The sequence below is a fragment of the Pseudonaja textilis genome, chromosome Z, assembly GCF_049901715.1.
Source record: "Pseudonaja textilis isolate UNSWEBS1 chromosome Z, rPseTex1.2, whole genome shotgun sequence".
Classification (NCBI taxonomy): Eukaryota; Metazoa; Chordata; class Lepidosauria; order Squamata; family Elapidae; genus Pseudonaja; species Pseudonaja textilis.
Window position 1 is genome coordinate 131,483,106 of NC_142008.1, and position 27,120 is coordinate 131,510,225.

The 27,120-nt window shown below is 40.4% G+C and overlaps 2 protein-coding genes across 2 annotated transcripts; both read left to right on the forward strand.

Annotated features, from left to right (window-relative positions):
* Nucleotides 1-596: 596 nt before the first annotated feature.
* SACK1E (scaffolding CK1 anchoring protein E) lies at nucleotides 597-27,120 on the forward strand. The gene is made up of 5 exons (XM_026712040.2): nucleotides 597-2,481; nucleotides 3,531-3,698; nucleotides 4,806-4,930; nucleotides 19,254-19,866; nucleotides 26,447-27,120. Exons 1-5 carry the CDS (start codon nucleotides 2,008-2,010, stop codon nucleotides 26,684-26,686), a joined length of 1,620 nt encoding a protein of 539 aa, XP_026567825.1. The 5' UTR covers nucleotides 597-2,007; the 3' UTR covers nucleotides 26,687-27,120.
* LOC113443607 (sperm acrosome membrane-associated protein 4) lies at nucleotides 9,625-9,996 on the forward strand. The gene has a single exon (XM_026711952.1). It carries the CDS (start codon nucleotides 9,625-9,627, stop codon nucleotides 9,994-9,996), a length of 372 nt encoding a protein of 123 aa, XP_026567737.1.

A 27,120-nucleotide genomic window follows, 5' to 3' on the forward strand; every position in this document is an offset into this window, starting at 1 on the left:
GTCTCCAGCCAGCATGGGCAGAGAATATAATGAGAACTGTATTCTAGCAATATCTGGGGTGCCACAGTTGGTCCATCCCTCTTGCAAAGTACTATTTTGTGCACTCCCCTTAAGAATATACCAAAATGAAAAAATCTTACTGAACCATTTTCTCTTCCTGAACACCATAGGAGATGTGACCTGAAGAACGGATGCTTTTTCAAGTAAATATATTTGCAGCTGTGTGAGGCTATCCTACAAACTGGTGGTTTTTGCTTGCTGAGATTTTTTTCTTCTGTTTGTATATAAATGAAGAAATGTAACATCTCCCCCAACCATTAGACTGGGATTATATAACAGTGGGAAAGAACATCAGACCAGCTTTCTTGAAACCATCTTAACATCCAAACAACAAGAGAATTAAAAACTAGTTGAAGAAGAAACTTCGATACCGACAGTCCAGATGTTACAGGTGTGAAATTTGATTGGATACATGGGGCCAACCCCTCGTTGTTAATCAGTTAAAAGAAGGAAAGATTGTGGATTAACCTGTCAAGACAAATATATAACAAATTCCCATAATCTGAAATTGGAACACTGTTTGCTGACTGATTTCTGAGTTTCACATGACTCAAGAAAGCATGTAAAATTCAGAAATTTGCTTTAGCTAAGAACTGAACATTGTTTATTTGCTTCAGGAAAGAAAACACAATAATCCAGATATATTTCTCAATTGTTCATTCAACCACATAGTATAACAAATATCCCGGTAATTAATGAGTGTAGATTTTTTGTTGGTGGTGGTGGTTGGTTGCAGGTAATTTCTGACTCTTATCTAGCCCCATTTGGGTCCAGAAAAAAAAATTTTTTTTGAGTTTTTTTTTTTTTGCTTTTTGATATGTTTTCACGAATGTAAATGAGCTATTTACTGCAAGTGTGAAAACACCTGAAAAAAAGTAAACCGGGACTACTACTCAGGATAAACTATTAGGAAGAATGTTTGGACTTTGTGGAGATATATGATTTTTTTTTACATATGTACAAACACAGACTGGCTCAACCAGCTCTTTCAATGTCATAATCTCATCAGAAGCCTTCAGATGTTAGCTATCTAGAAGGAGATCAGTAACTTGAGATTTGTGTAGCCAAATCCAGGGTTTAAATGAATTCCTCCATCATAGCCATCAGTGAGAAGGAATAGAAATTGCAAAAGAAGGGATTACGGGGAAAACACTCTGGATTTCTACAGAATTGTTTAGGAAGTGCCCCAGCCAAATTGTACATCTAAATTAACGTGTAAGAAGATATTGTGGTTTTGTCATTTGCTTCTACTACAGATGATTTGTCTTTAATGCAGGATTTATTTCATGTTTTAGAGCACTTGCCTTCACCATAGGAGGTGGGAACACACCTAGATACCTTTATAGACTAGATTAAAACATGTGCTCTAGGTCATTATTAAAATAAGGGTTTAAGCAGTTAATTCTCTCTACTCTGGTACTGGAATTGAGATTTGAGATTAAAAGAGTACACTGTTTGATCTTGATAGGATAAAATAGGACCTAAGGTCCTCTACCCTCTTCAACTTCCTTTTTCCTATTTTGTTCCTTCTACTTTTGTTTTCCACCAAACGAAGCCTGTTCAGGTGGGAAAAAAACAGCTATTTCTCTGTTGTTTGATTAATTGCTAACCAGCCTAGTCTGTATTCTTCTGGTCAGATGGCCATCTAACATCTTTTGAATCAGGGTGGAGGATTAAAAGATAGAACACTAATATAATCAAGGCTGTTGTTACTAATGTAAAAGAATATTAATAAGCACTTGAGAAATCTGTTTTCCTCTCACGAGTTTAGAAAAATATTAGGAACAAGGAAGGAATTGTTAAAGGAATTGTTTACATTAATTTTCTAAGATTTCAAGGCTAGACCAGGAAGAGCTGCTCCTGTCCAGCATCACAAATACTGGCAGAAAGGACTGGAACTTGCTAAAATAAGAGGGGTATCCTATAGACACTTTAAAATTGTATGTTATGTTGTCAAAGACCATGGCTGGATCCCAGATCCACTGCGTGGAGAGCGAAGAGCCATACAGTAAAGAAACTGAATCAAATCCTGAATTTTATTATTGTGAACGACAGCGGTTGGCCCTTGAAGCTCTACTTGCCAATGGTGAGGAAGCTTTCAATCAGTGCCTCTCCCGTGAAAAGCTACGCCCCTTTCTGTCGGAGGGTGAATTGCAGGAATTAAAGACTGCAGCAACAGCAGAAGAATTACAAGCTCCCCCTTCAGGCGGAGCAGGGACTTACAGCTTTGGAACAGAGGGATCTAGTCTCAGCTACTGGCCTCAGCATTCAGATGATCCACCCCCAGAACTGGAACTAGGGTGGCCAGACAATGGGGCTTGGAAAGGAATTACCCGAGCGGAGGTCTATACCCACCCACCAGGAGAAGGAGCACCACATATTAAGGAATTGGTACGCAGCTGTATCCAACAAGCCCGCAAGGTATGAAGGAAAGGTAGCACTGGGCATTTTCCTCTTTAAGATGGAAAAAAAGAGTGAGAAAATATGTGGAGAGTTTTAACAAAGCTATTCCACAGAAACTAGCATATTCCCAAAACGGAGATATTTCAATATTATTGCCACAGAAAAATCTTCGTTAAATTGTCTTCCCTTTCAAAAAGGCAATGCATTGTCAATTTCCATGTGCAATGTAAGTCAGCATATCTGTAAAATAATAGTTTAGAAGCATAAGTATGTTTTTGTTTGAAGAAACTGTTGTACATCATATTTGGTAATACACCATGATAGTACATAACGTCTGCCAATTCCACTTTTGAAAAGTATAAATATTAGCATGTTTAAATGTACTGGTCTGATAACTAGAGGTGGCTTCTGATTAATTAAAACTATATTTAATATATTAGTCTAGCTAGTAAAAGATACAACCATAATATACAGATAGTCCTTGAGTTATGACTATAATAGAACCTGCCTATAACGGTTGTACCTTATCCAGGAAAGTCAGTTACAAAAATGTCTGTGGAGATTCTCAGTCATCCAGGTTATGGTTGTCCCAAACCTGCTTTTTCAAACAGCAACTGGACTTCCTTGTTTTTCTGTGAAGACTTTTTACTTCTCATCCAAGAAGCTTTTTCAATTCTGGAAAAACAAAGTCCATTTGCCTTTTGAAAAGGCACCTGTGGGTCAGTTAGAAAAAGGATATTCTCTTAAGTTGAAATCAAAGCCAAAAGCCAAAAATTTCTGAGCCCACACAATAAAATATAAATCAAGTGAAGTACGTGTACCACGAGTGTTGGCAAAGAAGTACGTGTACCACAGGTGTTGGCAAAAACAAATCAAGATGTTTGAATCAAAAGTATTGACTTCTTTAAAACCTCCTCTATCAATGTCCTGATGTGGCCACTCTTGAGTCATATAATTCTGCAAGCTGGATTCGGGTCCACTTTACTGTTATTTTAAGGAGATTTTAATTTGGAAATCAAGGTTGCAAACCCTTTGCTGGTCTCACAAGCAAACTGTTTCTTTTCTAGGTGATTGCTATAGTCATGGACATTTTCACAGATCCTGATATTCTCTTAGATCTGTACGATGCAGCAATCAGGCAGCGGATACCAGTTTATCTTATACTCAGTCAGCAGCATCTTCACTCCTTCCTCTCCATGGCTGAGAAAACTTGCCTTAATGTCCATCACACAGAGGTGAATAGAGGAACACTTCAGTTTCTAAGCAGCACTCCCTGGAAAGCAGAATCTCAGCATGGAATCAGTTCAATTAAATATATGGTTTGCTTTTAAATGCCCTCTCCCCCAATACACATACATTAATGACGGAATGTAGGGTCAAGATTTTGTCAACGGAATCTTTAGAATTAATTTTACTGAGCAAATAGTTTGAAACATTGAAGGGTCTCTGGTCAAAACAGGTAGGGGAGTTGAGAATGGATTTATATCACCATCAAATTCCTAGCTGTAACTACCTTTAATCTTAAATGTAAAGTTGTTCTATTCTCATTGGATTTGCAAAGCTTGTTAATTTGTATTTTTTCAAAATAATCTCTAGCATACTGGATGACAATCCAATTCCTGGCTTGGCTACAAAATTGACTAGATAGCCATTGCTAAAACTACCTTATCAAGTTATAGTGCTAATAAAAAGATGAAGGGACCACAGCAAGATTGTTAAATCTGCCCACCCAGTGAGATCTAGTATGAAGGGCTTACTAGGGGTCTCACATTAAGAGAGAATGATATATTTTGTTTTACTAGTCATAAGCCAATCAGAATCCTTGAGAATGGAGTCACATATAAGCCAAATAAATAAAGTCTTGAGTACCTTGAAAAAAGATGGACATGCAAATAGAATAAATAAATATGATTTGCATATTTTAATTGTACATATGTGGTGCATACAATATGGGTCTTTTCTTGTATCTCAGCCAATAGAAAAATATAACTGATTTTTTTTTAAAGGTACCATTTTTTTTCAAGCAAAACAATATGAGGTAAAACGCTCCCTTTGGGGGTACATGTGCTAGGTCTTCAAAATCTTTAATTGTGACCTTTGTACAGTGTTTTGATAGTGAATCAGTCAGTTGGAGCAGCTTTTCAGAAGATACTGTTTTCTAGATGAGCAGAGTTGGTCAGTGACATTTCTTCTAGATCAATTCTAGGTCATTGGTTTTTTTATATATATAAAAAAACCAATGACCTAGAATTGATCTAGAAGAAATGTCACTGACCAACTCTGCTCATATATATATATATATATATATAAAACAGGCCTTTTTGTACTGTTCTCTTGCATAGAACCTGCGAGTCAGAATTCTTAGTGGCTGTACATTCCAAAGCAGAAACCAAAAACAGGTCACAGGAACCCTGAAGGAGAAATTTCTGCTGGTTGATGGACGAATTGCAATCACCGGCAGCTATAGGTAAGAGCTCTTCCTTGCTTTTCTGTGCAATAAGTGAAGTTGTTGTGGATCCTGATCCAGAAAGTGGCAAAATCATAAATAGTTTATGGCTGCAAGATCTGCAAACTGCCTCTCTGAGGATGTCAGCTTTTGATCAAGAACAGCCTTATGCCCTTAAGAGTATTTGAAATCAGCAAGTGAAGCTTTTCTCCGCATTAATCCGATCACTCATTAAGCTCTGTGTAATATTCTTCTTTCTTGGGAAGGTATGTGACTCTCAATTAACAGGCAGCTTAATTTGGTAACTTTCCAAAGTTTCTCAAAAACCTAAGTAAGTTTACTGCTTCATCGAAAAGCAAATTATAGGGGATTAATTACAAGACACTAGAAATGCAAATTGAGATATTTACAGCTCAAAACAGAGACTGGTTGTAGGAATTGGTGAGGAATAGTGTGTGATAGAAGAAAATGATAATTCAAAAGGAGTTCTGCTCTAATGGGGTGTTCGTGCTGAATGGTTACATTTTCCAAAAGAGGATTCCTTGGGTTGGTTGATCCATGCAGATAACTCTGGGAATCTCCTTGGATCAAATTGCTTCCAGGCTCAGATACGCATGAGATGATTTTAAATTCTGCTGGCTGCCATGAAGATGGTTATGGCCATGAAACCAAAGGGGAAATTGATGCTCTTCGTGGTATGGGATGATAAATTATGATATAATGGAAAATAACACAAGACACTTGGGGCAGAACATATATTAGCCAAAGACATAACTAACCACCCTCTTCAATCTTCATCACTTTTGCTCAGCCTTTGGTTATATTTTCCTCATCCAAACTCCTAGGATCAACCCAGTGAAGGGATTGTCCGGATGGCACTGTGTTTGGAGATAGATAATATCAGAATGGTACACCAAGGTTTATTGGAATAGGGGTAAAGGGACTGTATCCCTCTAGATATGTTAGGTTTCTGAAGTCATGGGAGTTAGAATTCAGCCACATCTGAAGGGTGCAGAGGCTCACCAGCCTTTCTCTAAAAACATTGGCTCAAATAAAGGGACACCAGTTTTCCATTCTGAGTGGAATCTTAGTTTTATAAAAACATATATGATTGGATTTGCCTACATTTCTCGTGTATAAATACACTTACCATATTTCTTCCCACTATGATTTTGAGATGCTAGGTTTTTGGACACAGGGAGATAACATTGAGAGCACCATAGAACTATCTTGATACACCCCAGCGTCCGTGAGTGGGCCAGGAAACACCTAAAGAAATGGACCAGCCATATGCTCATGTTAACATGCTTTTCCCTACTGCCTGCATCATCAGAAAAATATTCCAGCCTAAATTGCATCATCCAATGGCTGAGGCCCCATCCTGCTTCAGGAAGGAGATGAGCATGTGTGGCTGTCCTTATCTTTTTAATGCAAGGCAAAAACAGATAGATATTAAAAAAGACAGATCCTTTTGCAGAAGTCAGGTGCCCATTCTTTCCTACACCCCCAAGCCAAAAGCTCATACAAAGCAATGCTCTTTGACTGGAGAAAGCATGCCCACAGTAGCTACAAGTGATCAATAATAGATCCCAGGTCTAATTGTATTAGCCACCACATCATTGATGAAATATCCTAAATTGTGCGCATGGTAAAAATTAAGAAGAGGAAAGCCATTACTTTGAAACTGCGAGAATTGAGGGTGACCTTTAGTTCTCTCAGCTGAGTTCTGGGGAAGAGACCAGAGCAATATCAGGGCATCTTGCACCATGGTTAGGGGCTGCTGGATGACCTTGCAGGAGGTTGTGGAACATCAAGATGTTGTAATCAAGTATTAGTTATGGGGGGAAATTAGTGGACACCATAAATGCTGAACAGCTCTAGGATGCTTGAATGAAGGTTTCAAACAGAAGTTCTTTACCCATGTCAATCTGTAAGGAGAAACAACCCACTAGGACCTAACATTCCAAAGATACTACAGAAAGTACAGGTGAATGGAGAAGGTTCAGGATAATTCATGAAATTTAAGAACTGAGGTAACATGATTACCAAGGATCCAATAATGGCCACCTCTCTCCTAGTGATTTCAAGCATCTTCATAATATCACTCAGTCCACATTGAAGTGATAAAAAACTCATTATCATTAACTCATTATCACACAGTTGAGTGTCTGTATAGATAAATATTTTTCAACCTGTAGAGCTTAATATTTGGAATAGACTCTCCTACTCGAGCAGGGGGTTGGACTATATGACTTCCAAGGTCCCTTCCAACTCTGTTATTCTATGAGTCTTAAGATGTGTAGACGTCAGTTTCCAAAATTAAGGTTACCAGGGTTAAAAAAACACTAATTCGGTTGCTTGCTAATGGAAAAGGGACTTGTAATAAATAACAGGACATTCAAAAATTAGCAAGCAGGATCGAGCTGCCTCTTCTTCAATGGTTCCAATGTTCTTTTTCTAGAAGAACTGCGCAGGTGGGTCAGTTCTACCTAAGGGGATGGTTTGATTTGACTTTGGGTTTTGCTTCTCCTTCTGAGCATGTCTTGTTCTTGAGCTTCCAAAACCTTGAATTAGGTATGAACTGTTGTGTGCGCACACACACATACCCAGTGGAGTGACTGTCTCTCATTCTGTTTCTACGCTGGAAGCTCTGCTACTGATCTGCCTGTTCTCCATAACTACTCACAGTGAAGTCTGCCAAGTTGAGTGACAGATTATTTTGTCACTTTCCCAAAAGGCAAGAATCTCTCTGGCTTTAATGAGATGCGTAATGGATAAGAAATACAGGAAGTTATGCTTTTGACAGCATGGTATTCGAGAGAACGCCGCCTGTCTTCCATTTCAGCCTGCCTTACACACATTAGGTGCCTCTGGGTATGCCAAAAAAAGGGGGGGGGGAATGAGAACCCATATGTGAGCTCAAAGCTCTGCTGTTTTAATCGAAAGCCTCCCTCATTGGGGAGTCATACAAGTCCTGGAGGAAGGAAAGTTTGATGGAACTGGTGAGGTCTTTCCTGGTTCGCTTTTTAGTTGTCCGCAGCAGAAATTAGATGGTTGATGAGTGACACAAGATCAAATCTGGGTTGGTCACCAGAACTACAGATTTACGCTTCCGAGTTTTCGGGCTCATATTGGAGCCCATCTTCAGGGAACTTCTCTCTAGAGAAGTAAGTGCTTGGGGTTGTTCTTTGAGTTGTGTTTATGTGGTGCCTTTCTATTGGCTGATGGGTGTGTTGATGGCTGGCAATTGACTGTCGTTTCCTTGTGCTGCCAAGCCCTTGGCTCCTAAGCACCTTATAAGCTGATGGTAAATCAGCACTCCTCTTAACTGAAAAGGGACCTTCAATCATTTCCCTGCCTATCTTTGTACCTGCATGGCCAACGATCTTAGTAATTGCAAAGTTAAATGAGTGTCCTTATTCATTGCAATGTGATGAGTTTGGGTCTCCTCGTCTGACTGCTCACTTGTGTTCTTACAATCAGAAGAGTAAATCTCTGGTCCTGGTGAATGATCCAAAATCGATCTCATATCATTATCCTGGGACACATATATTTGCCTTCATTCGTGGTTGATGAGTGAATATGGGTGGCAGAATTGGAGAGAGCTCTGTGCTAAATGGATCATGATCTATTGAAATCCATTATGAGATTAGTCCAAGTAACCCTCTGGTCAGTCATTTCTTTGATTCAGGGAACCCAGCTTCACTTCCCAATTTCCTGTCCATTCTTCTTCTTGAGATCTCAAATACTACCATTTCTAAGCATTCAGAAATTGTCTGTTGACTCTCCTTTTCATCTTCCACCCACCAGGAAATTCCATCCAATCTTTTGCCTATGGGAATACTAGTATATGTTGTGCTGCTCCTTTCTTATATGATATCATGTAATTTGACATCACTCCTCTGTGACGTCACCGTGTAGCCTTATACCCAGGCCTCTAAATACTGTAGCTTTTGGCACCCATTGTGATGTCATTGCTTAAGCGGTTATCAGATTCTAGGAGGCAGTTGCTGGAGATTCATTCTACTTTTCCAGCGGGTTAGAGTAGCAAGGCTGAACACTGTGTAATATAATAGTGAGAGTGTAGAGCCAAAAGCTGGGATCCGGTTCTGTAGCTTTAAATAAAAAATCAACCTCAAGAAAGACCAGTTGACATTAAGTGCCTGGGAAGTTCCTGTACCAGTCCAAAATTTTCTTCTGTATCTGGTGGGTTTTATAAATCACTGCTGGAGGTTAGCCAAGGAGCAAAGTGGAAATTTACTTTGAATTTCTGGAACTAGAGAGTGCATAAGTCTAGTTCCCCCCTAATAAATAAAAATACTACTCTTGCTCTTTGAGAAGTGCAGATCAAGGCATCCTGGTTTATTTCTAAAGCCAAATATCTTCTGTTGATTAGTTGCCATTATATGCTGGGCAGACTTCCCAGATATAAGCAACTCAGAATATTAGAGATGAGTTACTGCAATCTCCTGTTGAAGCCGTATGAAGAGAAGCTGTAAAAAGCAGAACAGAAACATAATACCATCAATCAAATATTTTTCCTCTGGACATTTTGATTGAAAGCTGGAAAAGTTGAACTACTTCTGAAGTCTCTGAAGCCACAACCTTTAGCAAGCTCGTGGGGATGCCAGCATTACAAAAAGGAAATTAGCTGGTAACCACTCTTAAGCAATAAAGAGTCCACACTGCTGAAGCGCCATCTCCCCTGAGTTGCGATGAAGTGCTCTTTGCAATTTAGCCTGGTATGCATCTTGGTTTGCTTGCTGCCTTCCACTGTCTCCAAGGACTGTATCTTTTGCGAAATTACTTCCTCCACAATATGTCCTGGCCTCAGGATGAGCTGCGCCGAAGACGAAGACTGCTTTGTGGGTGAAGGAGTTGCCTTGGGGGTTTCAGACATCCTGAACAAGGGGTGTACCCGCTCCATCAACTGTGGCAAAGAGCAACCTGTTGCCTACATGGGCGTCACCTACAGCTTGGTGACCAACTGCTGTAAGGGAAACCTGTGCAACAGGGCTCCGTCCCTGAGGGGGCCTTCCCTTTTCTTTCAGTTTGCCCTCATCAGCCTCCTGACGGGCTTCCTCTGATTTAAAAAAAGTTTCGAGCAATAAAATAATTGGGATATTTTTGGAATGTTAAATCTTTGTGTCTGTGATGTATCCTGGCATTAGGTGAAGGATAAAGGTAGTCCTCCACTTACAACCTTAATGGAGCCTGTCCATTACAATCGTTAAGTCATGATGGTTGTAAAGCAGTCTTCATGTGATCGACTTGATTTCGCCCCCTTTTTTTACGGCCATCATTAAGTGAATCAACATGATTATTAAATGAATCTTCAGTCATTAAGCAAGTGCCACGGTCATTATTGTTCGCTAAGGAAATATTTTGGCTGAAAACTGGAGGGAAATACTGATTTTTGCCCAAAACAACATACATTGTGTCATGTAATTGTGGCACAATGCAAATGGTCGTAAATGCAAGCTGGCTGCCAAATGCCCAAAAGGCTGTCCCATAACTTGCTGCCATCAGAACTCCAGAACTGAGTCGTAAATACGTTTTTTTTTGGGGGGGGGCGTTTTGTAACTTTGAATGGTAGGTAATGATTGGTCATAAGTCAAGGACTGCCTGTAATTGCATTTATGTCACAGCTTTTTTTTTTCAGTTGTAGTTTTTGGTAGCAATGCTATGGTCAGATGGTGAGCGAGGAGGAGGAGAAGGAGGAGAAAGGAAAAGCTGTGGATCTCTATCCTTGCTCTTCATTCCTAACTTGGCCTCTGAACCAGGGATGTCAAACTCAATTTCATTGAGGGCCGCATCAGGATTGTGTTTGATTTTGGGGGGCCAGGATGGGCGTGGCTAGCTCAACGTCACTTGTGTCAGGGGTACTTATGGGGTCCTGAGCTTCTGCCAGTGAAAACGGGCTCCCGAGCTCTGCTTCCAGCTGTGGCGGCCTCCTGCAACCCTCTGCCAGAGAAAACAGAGCTCGGTAGAGTTGCACGAGGCCCTCCCGAACACCATTTTCACTGGCAGAGGCACCACGGCCCGGTCCCTCGTTGTTTCCGGGGTGTCCCCATTTTGGTTTGTAGGATGCTGTAGGAGGCGGTCTGGGCCGAAAAAGGGGCAAGGGGCCATGCGAGGTCCCCACATCCCATTTTTGACAGCAAGGTGTTGCAAGAGGCCACCACCACCCCCGCCACTGGCCAGCTCACATTGAAATCCAGTTTGACACCCCTGCCCTATACCATTTCAGATCAGTGGGTTGTCCAATTTCTTCTTAAAAACCTCCAGTGATGGAGCATCACAACTTCTGAAGGCAAGCCATTCCGCTAGTCGATTGTTCTATTACCTAGGGTGATTTATGTTTATAGGTGGGTTTGCTGTACTGATGGAAACAGCACATTCAAGACACTAAAAGAAAACCCAGGAATACTCTGACAACAACACAATTCATTCAGAATATGTAGATTCTATGTTTACCGCCAAGTCCTTTGAGTCCATTAACACATCACATTTTGTTCCCTGTGGTGGTTGTAGCAGATTGCTGTGTGGAACACTGCCACCCTCCTGTCTCCCAAGTTCAGGCACAATTTCTCCTCGTTGCTTTTTGATGGCAGTGAATCATGCAGACCAGCTTGCAATAATCCCAATGCTCTGCTTCTTCAAATTTGGGCCAGGAATTTCTCCTGTGGTCAGTCAGTTTGTGCATTTACTCCTCTTTCAGATTCAGGTTAAAGGCTTGAACTTTATTTTATTTATTTATTTATTTGATTTGTCAATCGCTTGCAAAATAATAGGTATAAGTATAAATATGAGTAAGGATACAGGAAATAGGTACAAATAAAGGGGGACAATAGGACAGGGACAGTAGGCACAATTATGCACTTATACACACCCCTTACAGACCTCTTAGGAATGGGGTGAAGTCAATAATGGATAGTTTAAGGTTAAAGGAGTGGAGGGTTAGAGAATGTAACAACAGAGTCAGGTAGTGCATTCCAGGCACTGACCACTCTGCTGCTGAAGTCATACTTTCTGCAATCAAGTTTGGAGCAGTTTACATTGAGTTTGTATCTGTTGTGTGCTCTTGTATTGTTGTGGTTGAAGCTGAAGTAATCATTGACTGGTAGGACATTGTGGCAGATAATTTTGTACGCTATGCTTAAGTCCAACTAAGTTCATGGTTGTCCAAGCCCAACATTTCAAGTCTGGTGACATAGGGTATTCTGTTGTGAGCAGAGAAGTACTCTTCTTGTGAAATACTTCTGGACTCGCTCAGTTGTATTAATGTCCAATATACAGTGTGGATTCCAGACAGATGAGCTGCATTCAAGTATTGGTCTAGCAAAGGTTTTGTATGCCTTAGTTAGCAATTCAATATTTCCGGAGGAGAAGTTTCATAAGATTAGAGTTGCAACTCTTAATGCCTTTTTGGCAATGCTGTTACAGTGAGCTCTGGCACTTAGATCATTTGATATGAGTACTTCAAGGTCCTTGACAGAGTGAGGGTCATATCCACCAACTTGTATTTGGTGTACTGATTTTTTTTACCAATGTGAAGGACAGAGTATTTGTTGGTCGAGATTTGGAGTTACCAATTGTTTGACTATTCAGACACATAATCAAGAGCAGAGTAGTCCATATGTTTTTGCAGTGTAGGAGTTGTAGACTGCAGGATAATTTTTTTCCTAAAACCAAATTGTTTTTTGAAGAGTAGGTTGTTTGACTCTAAGTGAAGGGTGATGTATTGGTTAATGATTGATTTCATAACTTTGCACATGATGCAACACAGTGAGATTGGTCTGTAATTTTCAACCAGGCTGGAGTCACCTTTTTTGAAGGTAAGGATGACCGTAGCTAAGGACCATAGGTTTGGTAAGGAGTTGGTTCTGAATGATATCTCATATATAATGCTTAGGGGTTCTGCTATGGCAGAGGAGAGCTTGTTTAAGAAGTATGCACATAATCCATCAGGGCCAAAAGATAGGGATGGTTTTAGGTTACGTAGAGCCTTTACGTTATCTTCTGTAAAGTCAATATTTAGTAGATCATTACAGTTAGTTCTGGTATGACTAGGAAATGTGGGATATGAGCCATTGCTGTTTACAAAGACTGAACTGAAGAATGTGTTGAAGAGGTTGGCCTTAACAGCTTCATCACTGCAGTCTTTCCCATTTGGTCCTTTTAGGGGTGGGATGGTACTTGAGTCTTTAAATTTGGTGTTTACAAAATTGTAGAAGGCATGGGTGGATTTTGTATATAGGAGGTTTTCCTCTTGCTTGCAATGGCAATTTGTTGCATTCTGCCTTTATCTGTAATAATAAGGTGTTGTATCAGTTTTTAAAGTTTTCTACTTAGCTAGTTTTGTTTTTACACCATAGCGATTTTTTAAAATTGAAGTTTCCTTTTTGTTATGGATAATTTGTTTTTTTGGGGGGGATTAATAATGGTACATATAGTTTGATGACTCAAGTTCAAGCAAGAACGCATTATAATGGTCTTCTGTAGTATTACAGCTAGAGAACAGAATATGCCAATCTAGAGATGATAGGTCGGCATTTATGAGATCATAGTTGGCTGTTTTGAAGTTGTATTTTGGGGATCCATCGTTATGATCCTCTTTGTGAGGGCGTAAATTGAGACAAAAGTCAATCATACTGTGGTCACTGTTTGAAAAGGATTCTTGTATGAAGACTCTGACTTTGGTGAGGTTCTGATTAAGTTGTTTTCATTTTGATAAAAGGAAAATGTTCCATCTTAGAAACATCAGGTTAGGAATTTGGAGTGGGAATTGTGCATAATTCGAATTGCTTTAAATATAAATAATAGGAAGCTGTGGAATATAGGATATTTGTCTTAAATTGTTTATTCTCCACTTAGTCTTTCAATTCTTAGTCGCAATGACTTCCTGTCTTTTCATCACTGTTTCCTGGATCTTTTCATCTGGATACACTAATAACTAAATATGGGACCATAGCAGGGGTGGGCTTCAAAAATTTTAGCTAAGGGTTCTCTGCCCAGTTGCTGGATGGGTGGCCAGGGGTGGGCACCTATTCGCTAGAACCGGTTGTTAACATTCTAAGCAGTTCGGAGAACCGGTTGTTAGAAGAAATTACTGGGCTAATCCTGTAAGGAAGGCAGGAAGGAAACATTCTGGTGTTGCTTACAGAAACTGCCTCTCCATTAACCCTTATCACATTCTTGGCAGGACTAGACTTCCTATCTCAGGAACGTCTCTGGAGTTTTTTTTCCCCCTCCTTTGCTGGTAGTTTGCTTGTGTGGAGTGACCATTCAAAGTTACAATGGCACTGAAAAAAGTGACTTATGACCATTTTTCACATTTACAACTATTGCAGCATCCCCACAGTCACGAGAGGCCAGGCGAGGAGATGCGTGCTTCGATGTGAGTGATGTTGAGTTGTCCATGCCCAGCCAATAACATGACCATCAAGCCATGTCCACCAACTAAGCCACTTCCACAGAACTGGTTGTTAAAAAAATTGAATCCCACCTCTGGGTGTGGCCATGGTGGTCGTAGCCTAGTCAGCCTCCTGCACCATGGTGGGGGGGTGTTTTTGCCCTCCCCAGGCTCCGGAGGCTTTCATTGAGTCTCTGGGAGGGCGAAAACAGTCTCCCTGGGCTCAGGAGGGTCTCTGGAATCCGAAAATGGGCCCATTTCTGGCCTTCCCAAACTTCCGGGAGGCCCATTTTTCACCTTCCCTGAGCCTCTGTACATGCCCTGCACTTACCTGCATACAAAATGGGCTGTGTGGGACTCCTGGGAGGGGAGGGGTGGGCGGGGCCAGCCAGGAGTGGGATTTGGGCGGTCTCCAATCTATGCAGAATCTTAGCTAGGGGCTCTCCTGAACCCCTGTGAACCCCTAGCAGCCTACACCTGGATCGTAGAATCTTAGAATCATAGAGTTGAAAGAGAACTTGAAAGCTTTCTAGTCCTGCTTGAGCATGTAGAAAAATGATCTCCTACTTCCTCAATTCAAAATGTGGTTCTGTGTGATCTAATTCAGGGGAAGGTTTTTTTTTATATATTTTTTTTAAGAATAATGAAGATATTTAATCATGATGACAGTCCATTAAAGGAAGGGACATTTTAATTTCGTTAGGATTACCCATAGAAAGGGAGACAGATGCCACCATTTCAGCTGCCTTATGGATGGGAGGCAAAAAGAATTTGCCCATATATAGACCCATATGGTATCAGAGAGATGGTTCTATAGGTGGTTTCACAGAGTTGTACAATAGCCTTCAACAAGCTCCCCCACGATTACTTCACCTTGATTGCACAAATCAGCCACGTTTGACTGGTCTGGAAGGCCATGAATCATCTTCTGATCTGTAAACACTTCTGCAGCTTTAGTCAATTAATTTTCGACTCGGGTTTTGCTCCAGAAGATACATTTGCAGTGTTTCCTCTGGAGTCACAGAGAGGTCAATTCTCACTGCTGGGGAAATGCCCTTTGTGCGTTCCTTTTCCTAACACCCTGCTGTTCTTCCCCCTATCTTGAGATAGGACTGGCTCTGCTATGTACCCCATTCATTGGCATTTTGGCTTCTTTTTTCGATGCTGATGAAATGATTGTGGCAAAATTGAGGAAATGGGTGGGGAAAGGAGTAAAGACCTGTTGCCATTTTATAAAGTCCTTCTCATGGCCACTGTTGGGCTCCAAAAAAAGAAAACCACGTCGAGATTCTGAGAGCCATTTCCTTTATTGTTCCTCACCTAAAGACAGAAATCTTGTCAAACTGAAGCAGACTGCTTACACACTAAAACATAATTACATAAAACATACAACTAGTTTGGTCTTGTGATTAAGGCTAGAAACCAGGAGACTAGTTCTAGTTTTTCCTTAAGCATTAAAGTTAGTTGGGTGACTTTAGGCCAGTCACTCTATCTCAGCCCAACTCATGTCAGAGTTGTTGTAAAGGAGGAAGACAAATTAGATATATTCACTACCTAGAGTTATTTATAAAAATAATAAAAGGATATAAATAAAATAATCTGGGAAACTATTAAGGAAGAGCTGTTTTCACCCATTTTCTCCCACACAAACTATCTAAACTACGATGTCTCTTGTTCCTCTCAAATTTTGGGAATCTAGATTTTTTTTTTTATCACAGCCGGGCAGAGAAAACATTGTATAATATGATTGAGACAACACCAGTGAGAATCTTTGCGGGGAGCCAAAACACTTTAAAATGATATTATTGTATTTTTGTGGAAATATCAAAGTTCTCCTAACAAGATCTAATCAGGAAGTCAAACCCATTCTCTTTCTAGAAGAAATTTTGTTCTGAAATACAAAATTCAGTTTGAGTAGTGAATGTGCAATTAGCCATGCCTTCCCTTGGAATTCTGCCTATATGATTGTTACTTCCTCTGAAATAAACCTTATTTTATATCTGCACATTCAGCTCATTATTTCCTGTTATTGCTGAAACAGGAATTTCTCACTAAATCTTTGGTCTAAATGTAGGCCTTTGTAGTGCTAAAGTTCTTTTCTGCATGCTTTAGGCTTTCGCAATGTGAATAAAACATTATGGTGATTTTTAAACTGCAACCAAGAGATGCCAAAGGCTTTTTATTTCTTCTTACATCTTGGTTAAAGAGGGAACGTTATGGCACTAGGGCTTAGACATGGGAAATCTGTACGAAAACTAGCAAAACGGGATTGCTATCTGTCTATTACATCTTGAGAAATTTCCTTTAAAAAACACTTCCTCTAACTAAATGTATCTGTGTCAAAAGAAATGCTCAACGGACAGAAACGAAATACTCAGAATAGGTTATGTTTAGCCCAGAGAGCTGAAGATTAAACAACAGCAGGGGCCACATCAGCTGTTTTCAAGTATCTGAAGGACCACCTCAGAAAATGAAATGTTCACATCACACTTATCAAGTCGAAGACCTAAGATGTCAGCTGGGGTGTCTGCAGTGACGGTAAAAAAAAAAAAAGTCAAAATAGTGCTTTAGGATAAGGGTTTGCTTGTCATGATTTTTAAAAAAACATCTTTCTGCAGATACCCTTGAATTTCATCTCGACATAGTAGCCCATTTGTTTCTGAGTTAAGACTGAGAGCAACCCCTTCTAAAATATGCAAGATTAGTTACTGAGTGACTCATCTCTTTTTTCCTTTGTAATCTAACTTAGAAGAAATTAGTCCTGTCTCTGAGTTTCTGGCAGAGATAGAAAGCTAAAGTAACCCCATAAAATGAAGATTTTCCCAGTGTGGCAGCTCAGATTTGTTTTGTCTTTCCTTTTTTAGGTAAAACAGACTCTCCGCTCTTTTGTCCCTATATATCTGTGTGAATTTTGTCCTTGTTTCCTCTCTTTTCCTAAAATGTTTGGAGGGGGGCGAAAGTTGCAATCATCTGAAAATGTGAATGTGATATTAACCAAGATGGCTGCTCCCGATCTCACCAGATCAACAGTTGGTGATTTAGCGATACATCACTGGGTCAAAAAGCCAAATTGCCCCTAGTAAACCCACAGTCCATTTTTTGTCATTGTGGAGATCAGGATTAAGAGTGAAAGAGTACAAGCAGGGCCTTATTGGATTGGACGCTTTGCCATCTATTCCAGCAGTCGGTTCTCACAGTGGTCTAACAATTTCACAAAGAAATCCACTAGTCCCTCAGCAGATGGCCTTCAAAGCTAATCTCCATTGACCCTCATGATTAAGGCTATTATTTATAAGCAATAAATAGAAGTCAAATAATAGATTTTGACCGAACATTGGGAAAAATTGTTTTAATGGTCAGAGATGGCTGACAGTGACACTCCGTCCTTCATGCGGTAATAGGTGCTCCTGTGGTAGACTAAGATTGTTACGGTTTGGTCAGATGTGGCTTTATAATATGGCTACAGAAACATCTTTCCTTGTGGGTTTTGTCTTGGGATGAAAGGTGGGACAAGCTTGTCTCTTAAGTCTAAACTTCATCCGATTCTACAAATTGAATCTGACTTAATCCACCCTACAATTCAGCAGTCCCAACTGCTTTCTGCTAATACTGACTTGATTAACTGGGCCACTTAAAAATTTTGAGTTGCATTTGCACTGCTGTTATCCTGGTTTGTTTGTTTTTCTGGATGGTTTGTACTTCAATTTGTAGTTACTGTACAGGGCAAACCAAGAAATGGATGAATGCATCCTTTTTCAACATAACTGAATGGATGCGTTCACACAATACACTTAAGCTTAAGCAGAGAACCTTGATTGTAAACAGATTAACAGTAAAATGATAGGACTATGTCAGTATGTTTGCTTGACCTATCCCTCTCAGAGAATGCAAGATGAACTTTGCCAGATCCTGTTTCCCACAGTGGCAAATATCATGCTTTGTGAACATTTCCCAGCATGGCAGCACAGTAACCAGATTGTTGTCTCCAAGCAACTGGGGTTGAAAGGTTTATTTATTTATAGTTTATTTATTAGAAGTATTTTTTATATTCTTGCTTATTGCAAAGAATCCTGAAGTGGTTTATAAGTCTGTCAAATCTTAAGATTTCAAAATCAAAATTAAAAGCATTCCATCAAAAATTGCTAAGGAGAATTAATGGCTGGAGGATGCCAACTTTAAAAAGCATGTTTTTTTTAAAAAAAGACTAATGCCCATTAGTTTTAGGTCAGATGTATTGCAGGTCATGCCAAAGGACAGGTATACTGCCAGAGACCATGGAGGCTTCATTTAATTGTGCTGAATTTGTAAGATTGTATTTAAAAGCCATCTAGTATAGGAATGTACTAACTTCAATCTGTCAGATCTGTGTTCTATTTTACTGAAATTCAATGAGTGGTTGACCAGAGCTAGGTGAAAAAGAGCTAAGTCTATTTTGGTCATAGAAATTTACTTTCAATATTAAAACTGAGGGGAGTTCTAAGCCCTTGAAGACAAAACCCCATCAATCTTAATCAAAAATACTGCAGTATTACCACAAATGATGGCATACATCCTACAAAGGAATTTCTTGCATGCACAAAATTTCTTTGTCTCGTCTTAAATCCATTGCTTAATCATTCCAGTGAGTGCTCTGATGTGACTGGAGAAAAAGAATCAGCTTATGAGGTGCCATGCATAATTTGATAAATTTCCTGTCATGCTCTCTTAATTATATTTTTTTTCATGTATGCCTTTTCCATCTCTATATTTATCTATTATCTCTTTGGACAGCAATGATTTTGATAGGGCAAAATCAGTCTAGATGCAGCTAGTTTTCTACTTACAACCATTTGTTTAGCAATTGTTTAGCTATTCTTGTATTTCCATGAGAAAGTTCGAAACTGAAGTGGCTAAAATGCACAGTCAAAAATTACCTTTTTTCCCCAACAGCTTCACCTGGACTGATGCTCGTTTGAACCGCCACCTGGTCACTCGCCTTACGGGAGAAGTGATCAAAGTGTTTGACCATGAATTTCGCACTCTGTACGCAGCTTCCTGCCCCCTGCCACCTCTAGAGACGACCCCTCACCTCGAGGTTGCTTCTGCGGCACCTCTACCTAGCACCAATGGGCCAGATGTGACTCCATACGTCAGTGTGTTGAATGGGGTGCAGCTGTCCAATCGAATTGCAGAGCGACGCTCGGTGGCCCCCCAACCTGTGGCCAAGAGCCAGTCTGGTGCGTGGGAACTTGTGTTAGCTTCGCCAGCTACTGCTGAAGATCCCATGTTGCCTCCCTCTGCTCCCAAACCATCTCTCCGAAATCAACTTGCAGCATGGCGGGGTGTGGATTATTCTGGAGGGGGCCAGCAGGGACCTCCTGATGGACCTAGTGCTCTTAGCGATATCTACAGGAACGTCCAACGAAACCGACTCTCCACTGCCAAGACTACCGGGGCTCGCCCTAGTAAGTCCTTATGGGACCTCAGCTGTTTGACCCAGCTTTCTGGGTCTGGCACAATAGGCTGGGGACGAAACGGCATAGACTCTGCTGAGGAAGCTAAAGTAAGTAGTGCTGATTTTTCTTCCTAAGGCTACAAATGTGTTTGCCAAATACTCTAGCCTGCAATGAGGCAACTGCATTCAACCCTGTGCCCTGTCAACCAAGTTTGTAATTCAATGTCTCTCAACCTGAGCTACTTTAAGAGCTACGGTGGCGCAGTGGTTAGAATGCAGTATTGCAGGCTACAAAGACACGTGGACCTCAATTCTGGGAACCAAAATCCACAGGTCTTAAAATTGTCGAGTTTGAGAAATACTGGTTTCATCAGAGTACAGCAATACTTGGCCACCTTAAGATGGATGGACTTCAATTCCCAGGATTATAGGAGTTGAAGTCACCCACCTTAAATAGCAAGAGCAAGAGCACTTAGACTTATATACCACTTCACAGTGCTTTTTACAGTGGAAATAGGGCAAGGGGATAATTTGATTTAGTTACCATACTGTTTCCCAAAGATGCTTTTCAAAAGGCAACTGGACTTTTTTGGGGGTTTTTCTTGAAAAAGATATTCTCATCCAAATATCTTCTTCAGTCTGAGTGAGACCTGTGAAAGCTTTTTGAATGAGAAGTGAGATGCTGTCAAGAAAAAAAAACAAAGAAGCCCAGTCGCTTTTCAAAAAGCACTTTTGGGACAACCATGATCATCCAGATCGTGGACACTGGACTTTGGGACCTCTGAGTAAATAAACCAAATTGTCCCCTGGCCCCATTTCCACTTCACAATCCTCACCAAAGCAGTTGGAAGACAAGTTGTTATCATTTTCACTTCTGCCAATTCAAAAACAATGACAGCATCAATGGCTCACCCTGATTTCACTCAAGAGGGAAAGAATAAAAACAGAAGCGGGTGGCACTTTACACTCTGAAAAGGTGGAAAGAAACGGGATTGTATTCTTTTCACCCCTGTTGGCTTCACTTGTATCACTCGGGGGGCTCCCAAGCTGTCAAGCCACCATTCCATACAGTCATAAATACTGTGCAAACCTATCCATTGCAGATTGGAAATCATGGCTTTAACATGTTATATATACACTGCATTATGTTTTATAACCATAGCTTAGATAAGTGAATGTAGCCACTGTCTTGGTCATCACATTATAAAAAAGATGTTGAGACTCTGGAAAAAGTGCAGAGAAGAGCAACGGAGATGATTAGGGGCCTGGAGCCTAAAACATATTAAGAACAGTTGCAGGAATTTGGTATGTCTAGTCTAGTGAAAAGGACTAGTGATGACATGATAGCAGTCTTCCAATATCTAAGAAGAGGGGGTCAATCTATTCTCCAAAGCACCTGAGGGCAGAACAAGGAGCAATGGATAGAAACTAATCAGGGAGAGAAGCAACTTAGAACTAAGGATAAATTTCCTATCAGTGAGAACAATTAACCGATGGAAAAGGCTGTCTCCAGAAGTTGTGGTGGCTCCATCACTGGAGGTTTTTGAGAAGAGATTGGACAACCATTTGACCAGAGTCGTATAGAGTCTCCAAGGTTCTTTCCAGTTCAGTTATTCTGGTTGACACAGATCCATGTTCTTCAAATTACGTGGCAAATGTGATTGTAGTGTCGTTATCATGTTGTTCATAAAATGATGCATGAATCAGTTTCCAGAGAAAAATATGGCTTATGCCTTCCTCCCCCACTCTTTTTTCCATAAAGCACACTTGATTTTCTGCGTATTCCCCTCTCCTTCGCAGTTTAAACTCTCGACTCCCCAGGAATCCAAATATCTCTTGTAATTTAGGTTTCCATAGGAACCAATAATTTCAGTGCTGCCTAATCCTGGTTTGTTCAGAAGGTCAAATGGAAGACCCTGAAAAGAGCAGTAATTATGTTTTCTGGTTTTGCTTTCCCCATGAATTCTGGATGTGTATAGAAGAAAAGGCTTGGCTGTTTGTAAATTCCATCTGTGGTCGCACCAACATTCGGTGCTTCTTGAGGCATTCCAGCTGCTGCAAAAATCAAATTTAGGGGTGTTGCATTGTCAGGAGTTCCGATTATTGTGAAAACCAAATTATCACTCCCCACATCGCTCCCAAATCTTCCACACATACCAGGACTATATTCCCCCACTTTAAAGACATGAATTAAAGGTACCAAATATGATTGGTGAATTTTAAACAGTATTATTACCTTAAAACATATGGAAAGAAAGAGATGGGGATATTGATTTCTTAGTGGCTATGTTTACCCCACATACTAAGCCATGATCTCCTTAACCATCTTTTAATGAACTGGCTGGGTGTAGATGGTTTCTGGGCCAACCACATTTTAGCCTCGTATGTTGTGTGAATCGGGCCAACCTGAGATATTTTCATGCAGCTAGACATCCCCGCTAACTACCTCCCCCTTCCCATTTATGTTCTTACCTCCTAATCAAGCTAAGTTAATTATTTAAAACTGGCAAGTGATTAGGTATTCTTATTTTAGAAGCACAGAATTTGGCATCTTTCCTGTAAGCACAGGCCTCAGATGAGGATAAATATTTAGCATCAGTGGATCATGTTTACGTATTCAAAATCCAATACCTACATATTATGTTGTTGTAACTGAATATTATCCCTCTATAGAGGGGTATTTCTCAATGAATAGTTTTGGGTTTTTGAACTGAATTCTAAAACGAAAGGAAGAGAGATCATTTTGGATCACTAAACTTTTGCCTTGATTGGAGTTTTGGGAAACTTTTAACAGGTTTTACAGATTGAAAAAGTCTGAAATGTTCTAATCTAGGATGCCTGGAGAGACAAAATTGGAGAAAGACCTTTTCCGGCTACTAGCCGAACTATAATACAGCAGGGATAACAGTGTTTTATACAAAGAGTGCTTTGAACAGCTAGACCAGGGGTGTCAAACTCAAGGCTGGATTTGGCCCATGGGGTACTTAGATACGGCCCATGGGGCTGCCCTGGAAACTTGCCCTGGAGCCTGTGAGGGCCATGCGTTCCCCCTCCCCCGAGATCTGTTTTTGCTGGCAGAGGGTTGCAGGAAGGCCGTCGCAGCCAAAAATGGAACTCAGGAGCCCATTTTCACTGGCAGAGTGCTTGGGCCACCACAGGCACCCCAACACGAGTGACATGCTGGCCACGCCCACCCTGGTGACACCCCTCCACCGCCCCCTGAGTCAAATACAACCCTGATGAAATTGAGTTTGACACCCCTGAGATAGACAATGTATAACAAAGTTGTTTTAATAATACTCTATACTTCTATGGGTCATTGTCTTCTTTTGCCATTATTTGAGGGGCAGGACAATTACCTCATGGGTGGGTTTGGGGGATGCTTTATTATACACTAGCTTTTCTTAGGCTAGACAGAATCCAGAATTTGGAATGGGACAACTCACCACAGCAATTTGCCACAGCCATCTTGCCACAGCCATCTCCCTGCAGCCATTTTGTCAGAGCCAATCCACCTTCGCCATCTCGCCACAGCCCTCTTGCCGTGGAACAATTCACTGTGGGACAATTCCACATGGGATAACTCGGTGCAATAAATGTTATCCACGACTGTTTCTTCGACATTATTTCCATTTTTTTCAATGGAAATAATGTCGAAGAAACAGTGGTGGATAACATTTATTGCATTATCTCACATGGAATTATCCAGGGCAAATTGGCTACAGCGAGGTGACTGTAGCATGATGGTTGAGACAGGTTGGTCACGGTGAAAAGACTATGGCAAGAAGGCCTTGACAAGTTTATTTTTATTTATTTTATTTTATTTATTTTTATTTGTCAATTGCTTACAAGATAATAGGTATAAGTAAAAACATAGTTATGAATACATGGATACATATAAGAAAAATAAAAAATATATAAAAGAAACAATAGGACAGGGATGGTAGGCACGTTGGTGCACTTATGCACACCCCCTACAGACCTCTTAGGAAAGGGGTGAGGTCAATAGTAGACAGTCTAAGGTTAAAGTTTTGGGGGTTTGGGGAAAAAACCACAGAGACAGGAAGAGTATTCCAGACATTGACCACTCTGTTGCTGAAATCATATTTCCTGCAATCAAGTTTGGTGCGATTAACCTTGAGTTTGTTTCTATTGTTTGTTCTAGTGTTGTTATGGTTGAAGCTGAAGTATTCATTGACTGGTAGGATATTGCAGTGTATGATTTTATATACTATACTTAGATCGGACCAAAGGCAGGGTAGTTTTAGGTTTTCTAGTTCTAGAATTTCGAGTCTGGTGGCATAAGATATTCTGCAATGAGTAGAGGAGTGGAGAACTCTTCTCGTGAAATATTTCTGGACTTTCTCAACTGTATTAATATCAGATACGTAATGTGGGTTCCAGACTGATGAGTTGTATTCGAGCATTGGTCTAGCAAATGTTTTGTATGCTCTAGTTAGTAGTGTGATATTACCAGAGAAAAAGCTATGTAGAATTAGGTTAACAACTCTTAATGCCTTTTTGGCTATGTAGTTACAGTGGGCTCTAGCACTTAGGTCATTAGAGATGAGTACTCAAGATCCTTGACAGAGTTTGGATCATCAGCAAGGTCTTGACTATTCAGCCTGTATTTTATTTTCTGATTTATTTATTTTTTGCCAATACGTAGGACAGAGCATTTATTTGTTGAGATTTGAAGTTGCTATTTGTTTGACCATTCTGATACATGTCAAGGTCTTTTTGAAGGGTAGCAGTATTGATATGATCACAGAGGTCATTTATGTAGAGTATGAAAAGAGTTGGTCCTAAAACACTGCCTTGGGGGACACCACTGTTGACAGGTACAGAATTTGATAGGACGCTCCCAATTTTGACCATTTGTTGTCTGTTTGACAGGAATGCTTCTATCCAGTTATGCAGGTGTCCAGAGATACCGTAAGATTTTAGTTTTAGGAGTAGTTTGTCATGTACTGTAGCGAGTTGTCCTAGACCCTCCATAAGTGGGGATTTAATTTCACATAATTTCTCAGCCATCATGGCCACAGAAAGAATTCTGGGAATTGAACTCCACAGATTAGAAGGATGCCCAGGGTCGTGGGGATATGGTCTGGTATATCTTTTATATAGGACCCTAGCTGGGCTCATGTATTGTCTTACAAGATGGCATGGCTGGCTGGGGAATTCTGGGAATTGACATCCACCCATCTTAAAGTTGCTGAGGTTGAAGAATTTTGCTTTCATAACTACAAAAAGCCAAATGGTGGTATTCAAACTTCACAATGGAGTGCCTTTGTTAATTAGGGTACCCTAATTGCTCCAGAAACCACTCTGAAGGTTCAATTCTGAGAAGTGCCTACAGAAAAAAACGATATCTAAGTAATATTGCCTTTCTCCAGCCTCCACCTTCAACCAATAGATATAGACAGCATAGCACCTTTGGTCAATATTGATCAAGGCTACACCCAGATTGAACCAGGAAAACCAGAGTATGACAAAACCTAGGGTTGCCACTTCCCCCTGTACTTTGAAGGTTGTGTGGTAGGCAGCATTCAACAGGTGAGGAGTTTTGTATCCCTTTGTGCCATAATGCAGCAGTAATGAGTGAAGATGGGAAGACAGATTCTCTGCTTCCTCGGGCTGATCTGGAAACCCAGCTCTGTAACCCCACCAGATCTGTAAAAGCAAGTTGCTAAGATATACTTTGCACATGTTGAGGAGCTGCTGTTCTGTCAGCTATTAACAGTGTTTGATGACAATGCTTCGCAGTAGCTATGGTCAGTGGGCTGCGAATAACAAACCTAAATAATATGTTAGAATAATGAATAGATAACCATTAGAATCTAAGAGTTGATCATTACGTTTTTAGTGGTAATAGTTACAGGGAAGAACATAGAAGCATCCATGCTATTTTTCATTGGCCTGGCTTCTGACAATAATGAGAATTTCAGTGTTTGTCTAAATTTGATTCACATATGTTTAATGTTAACTTAGTTAAAGTTAGTATGATAAACAGACTCAGGCACCTACAGGTAATCTTTGACTTACAACCAGTCATTTAGTGACCGTTCAAAATTACGACACTGGAAAAAGTAACTACAACTTGTACTCACACCTATGACCATTGTTGCATCCGCATGATCACATGCTCAAAATTTGGGCACTTGGGAACTAGCATATATTTAAGACAGTTGCCGCATCCTAGGATGACACAAACACCATTTGGAACTTTCCCAGTTGACTTCTGACAAGCAAAGTCAATGGGGGAATCTGGATTCACTTAACAACTACATAGTTCACTTAACAACTGCAATGATGCACTTAACAGCCATGACAAAAAAGGTCATAAGATTAGGTGCAATTCATTTAACAACCACCTTGTTTAGAAACCAAAATTCTGGTCCCAATTGTGTTTATAAGTTGAGGATTACCTGCATGTTTTACTTCAGCACAATTTAGGCAATTATACAATAGTGTGTTATGAAAACCCAAAGAGGCCTATGATACTGTTCCTTAGCCTTGGCAAATTTAAGATGTGTGGACTTCAACTCCCAGAATTCCCCCAACTGGAGGATTCTGGGAGTTGAAGTCCACACATTTTAAATTTGCCAAGGTTGAGGAACATTGTTATAGGCATAGACCCAAACATTGGTTTTAAATCTGATTATGTTGTTTCTTTTCTTTTTCATAGAAATGGGGCTATCAAGCTACACCAGCAAAGGAATTGATGAAACATCGAGAATCTGGCCATGTCCCAGAAGAAGCAAGAATGCCTTTTTACATGGTCCATGGGCGCATGAATCCGACCCCTGGTTACATGCCCCTAGGAAGACTACAAGGACAACTTTACCATAAGCCTCCCAATACAGGTCTAGCCAGGACTTGGGGACATCTGCCAAATCCTCAGCATGGGCATCAGCCAAGATTTTGAACTATTTTTGAAGTTCTGAGGCAATTGGAGGTGGAGAGTGGGGAGAGATATCTGAGGTTAACCCAAATGCAACTGAAAGCATTAGATATGATTACTTCAACTGAAAGGAAGAATGAAAGCTTGATTACAAGATGGAATTCCTGACACATTCTGCTACAGATTTTTTTTTTCATCTAATGACCTTTCCTATGATGCCATTGCAAAATTAAGCCCCAAACTTGCTTCCTGTTTATACAATGACAAATGTTTGTATAGCCAAACAAGCAAGCTGAACAATTTTTTTAATGGGGCAGGAAGATGTAGAAATCAGCATGCATCTCAGAAGGATTATCATCTCATTCAACCATTTGGGGTGAAGCTGCTGAAACACCCTGAATCAATATTAAGCCACCTTTCCCCTCTACACATTAATAAAAACAGAAGTTTCACATGCA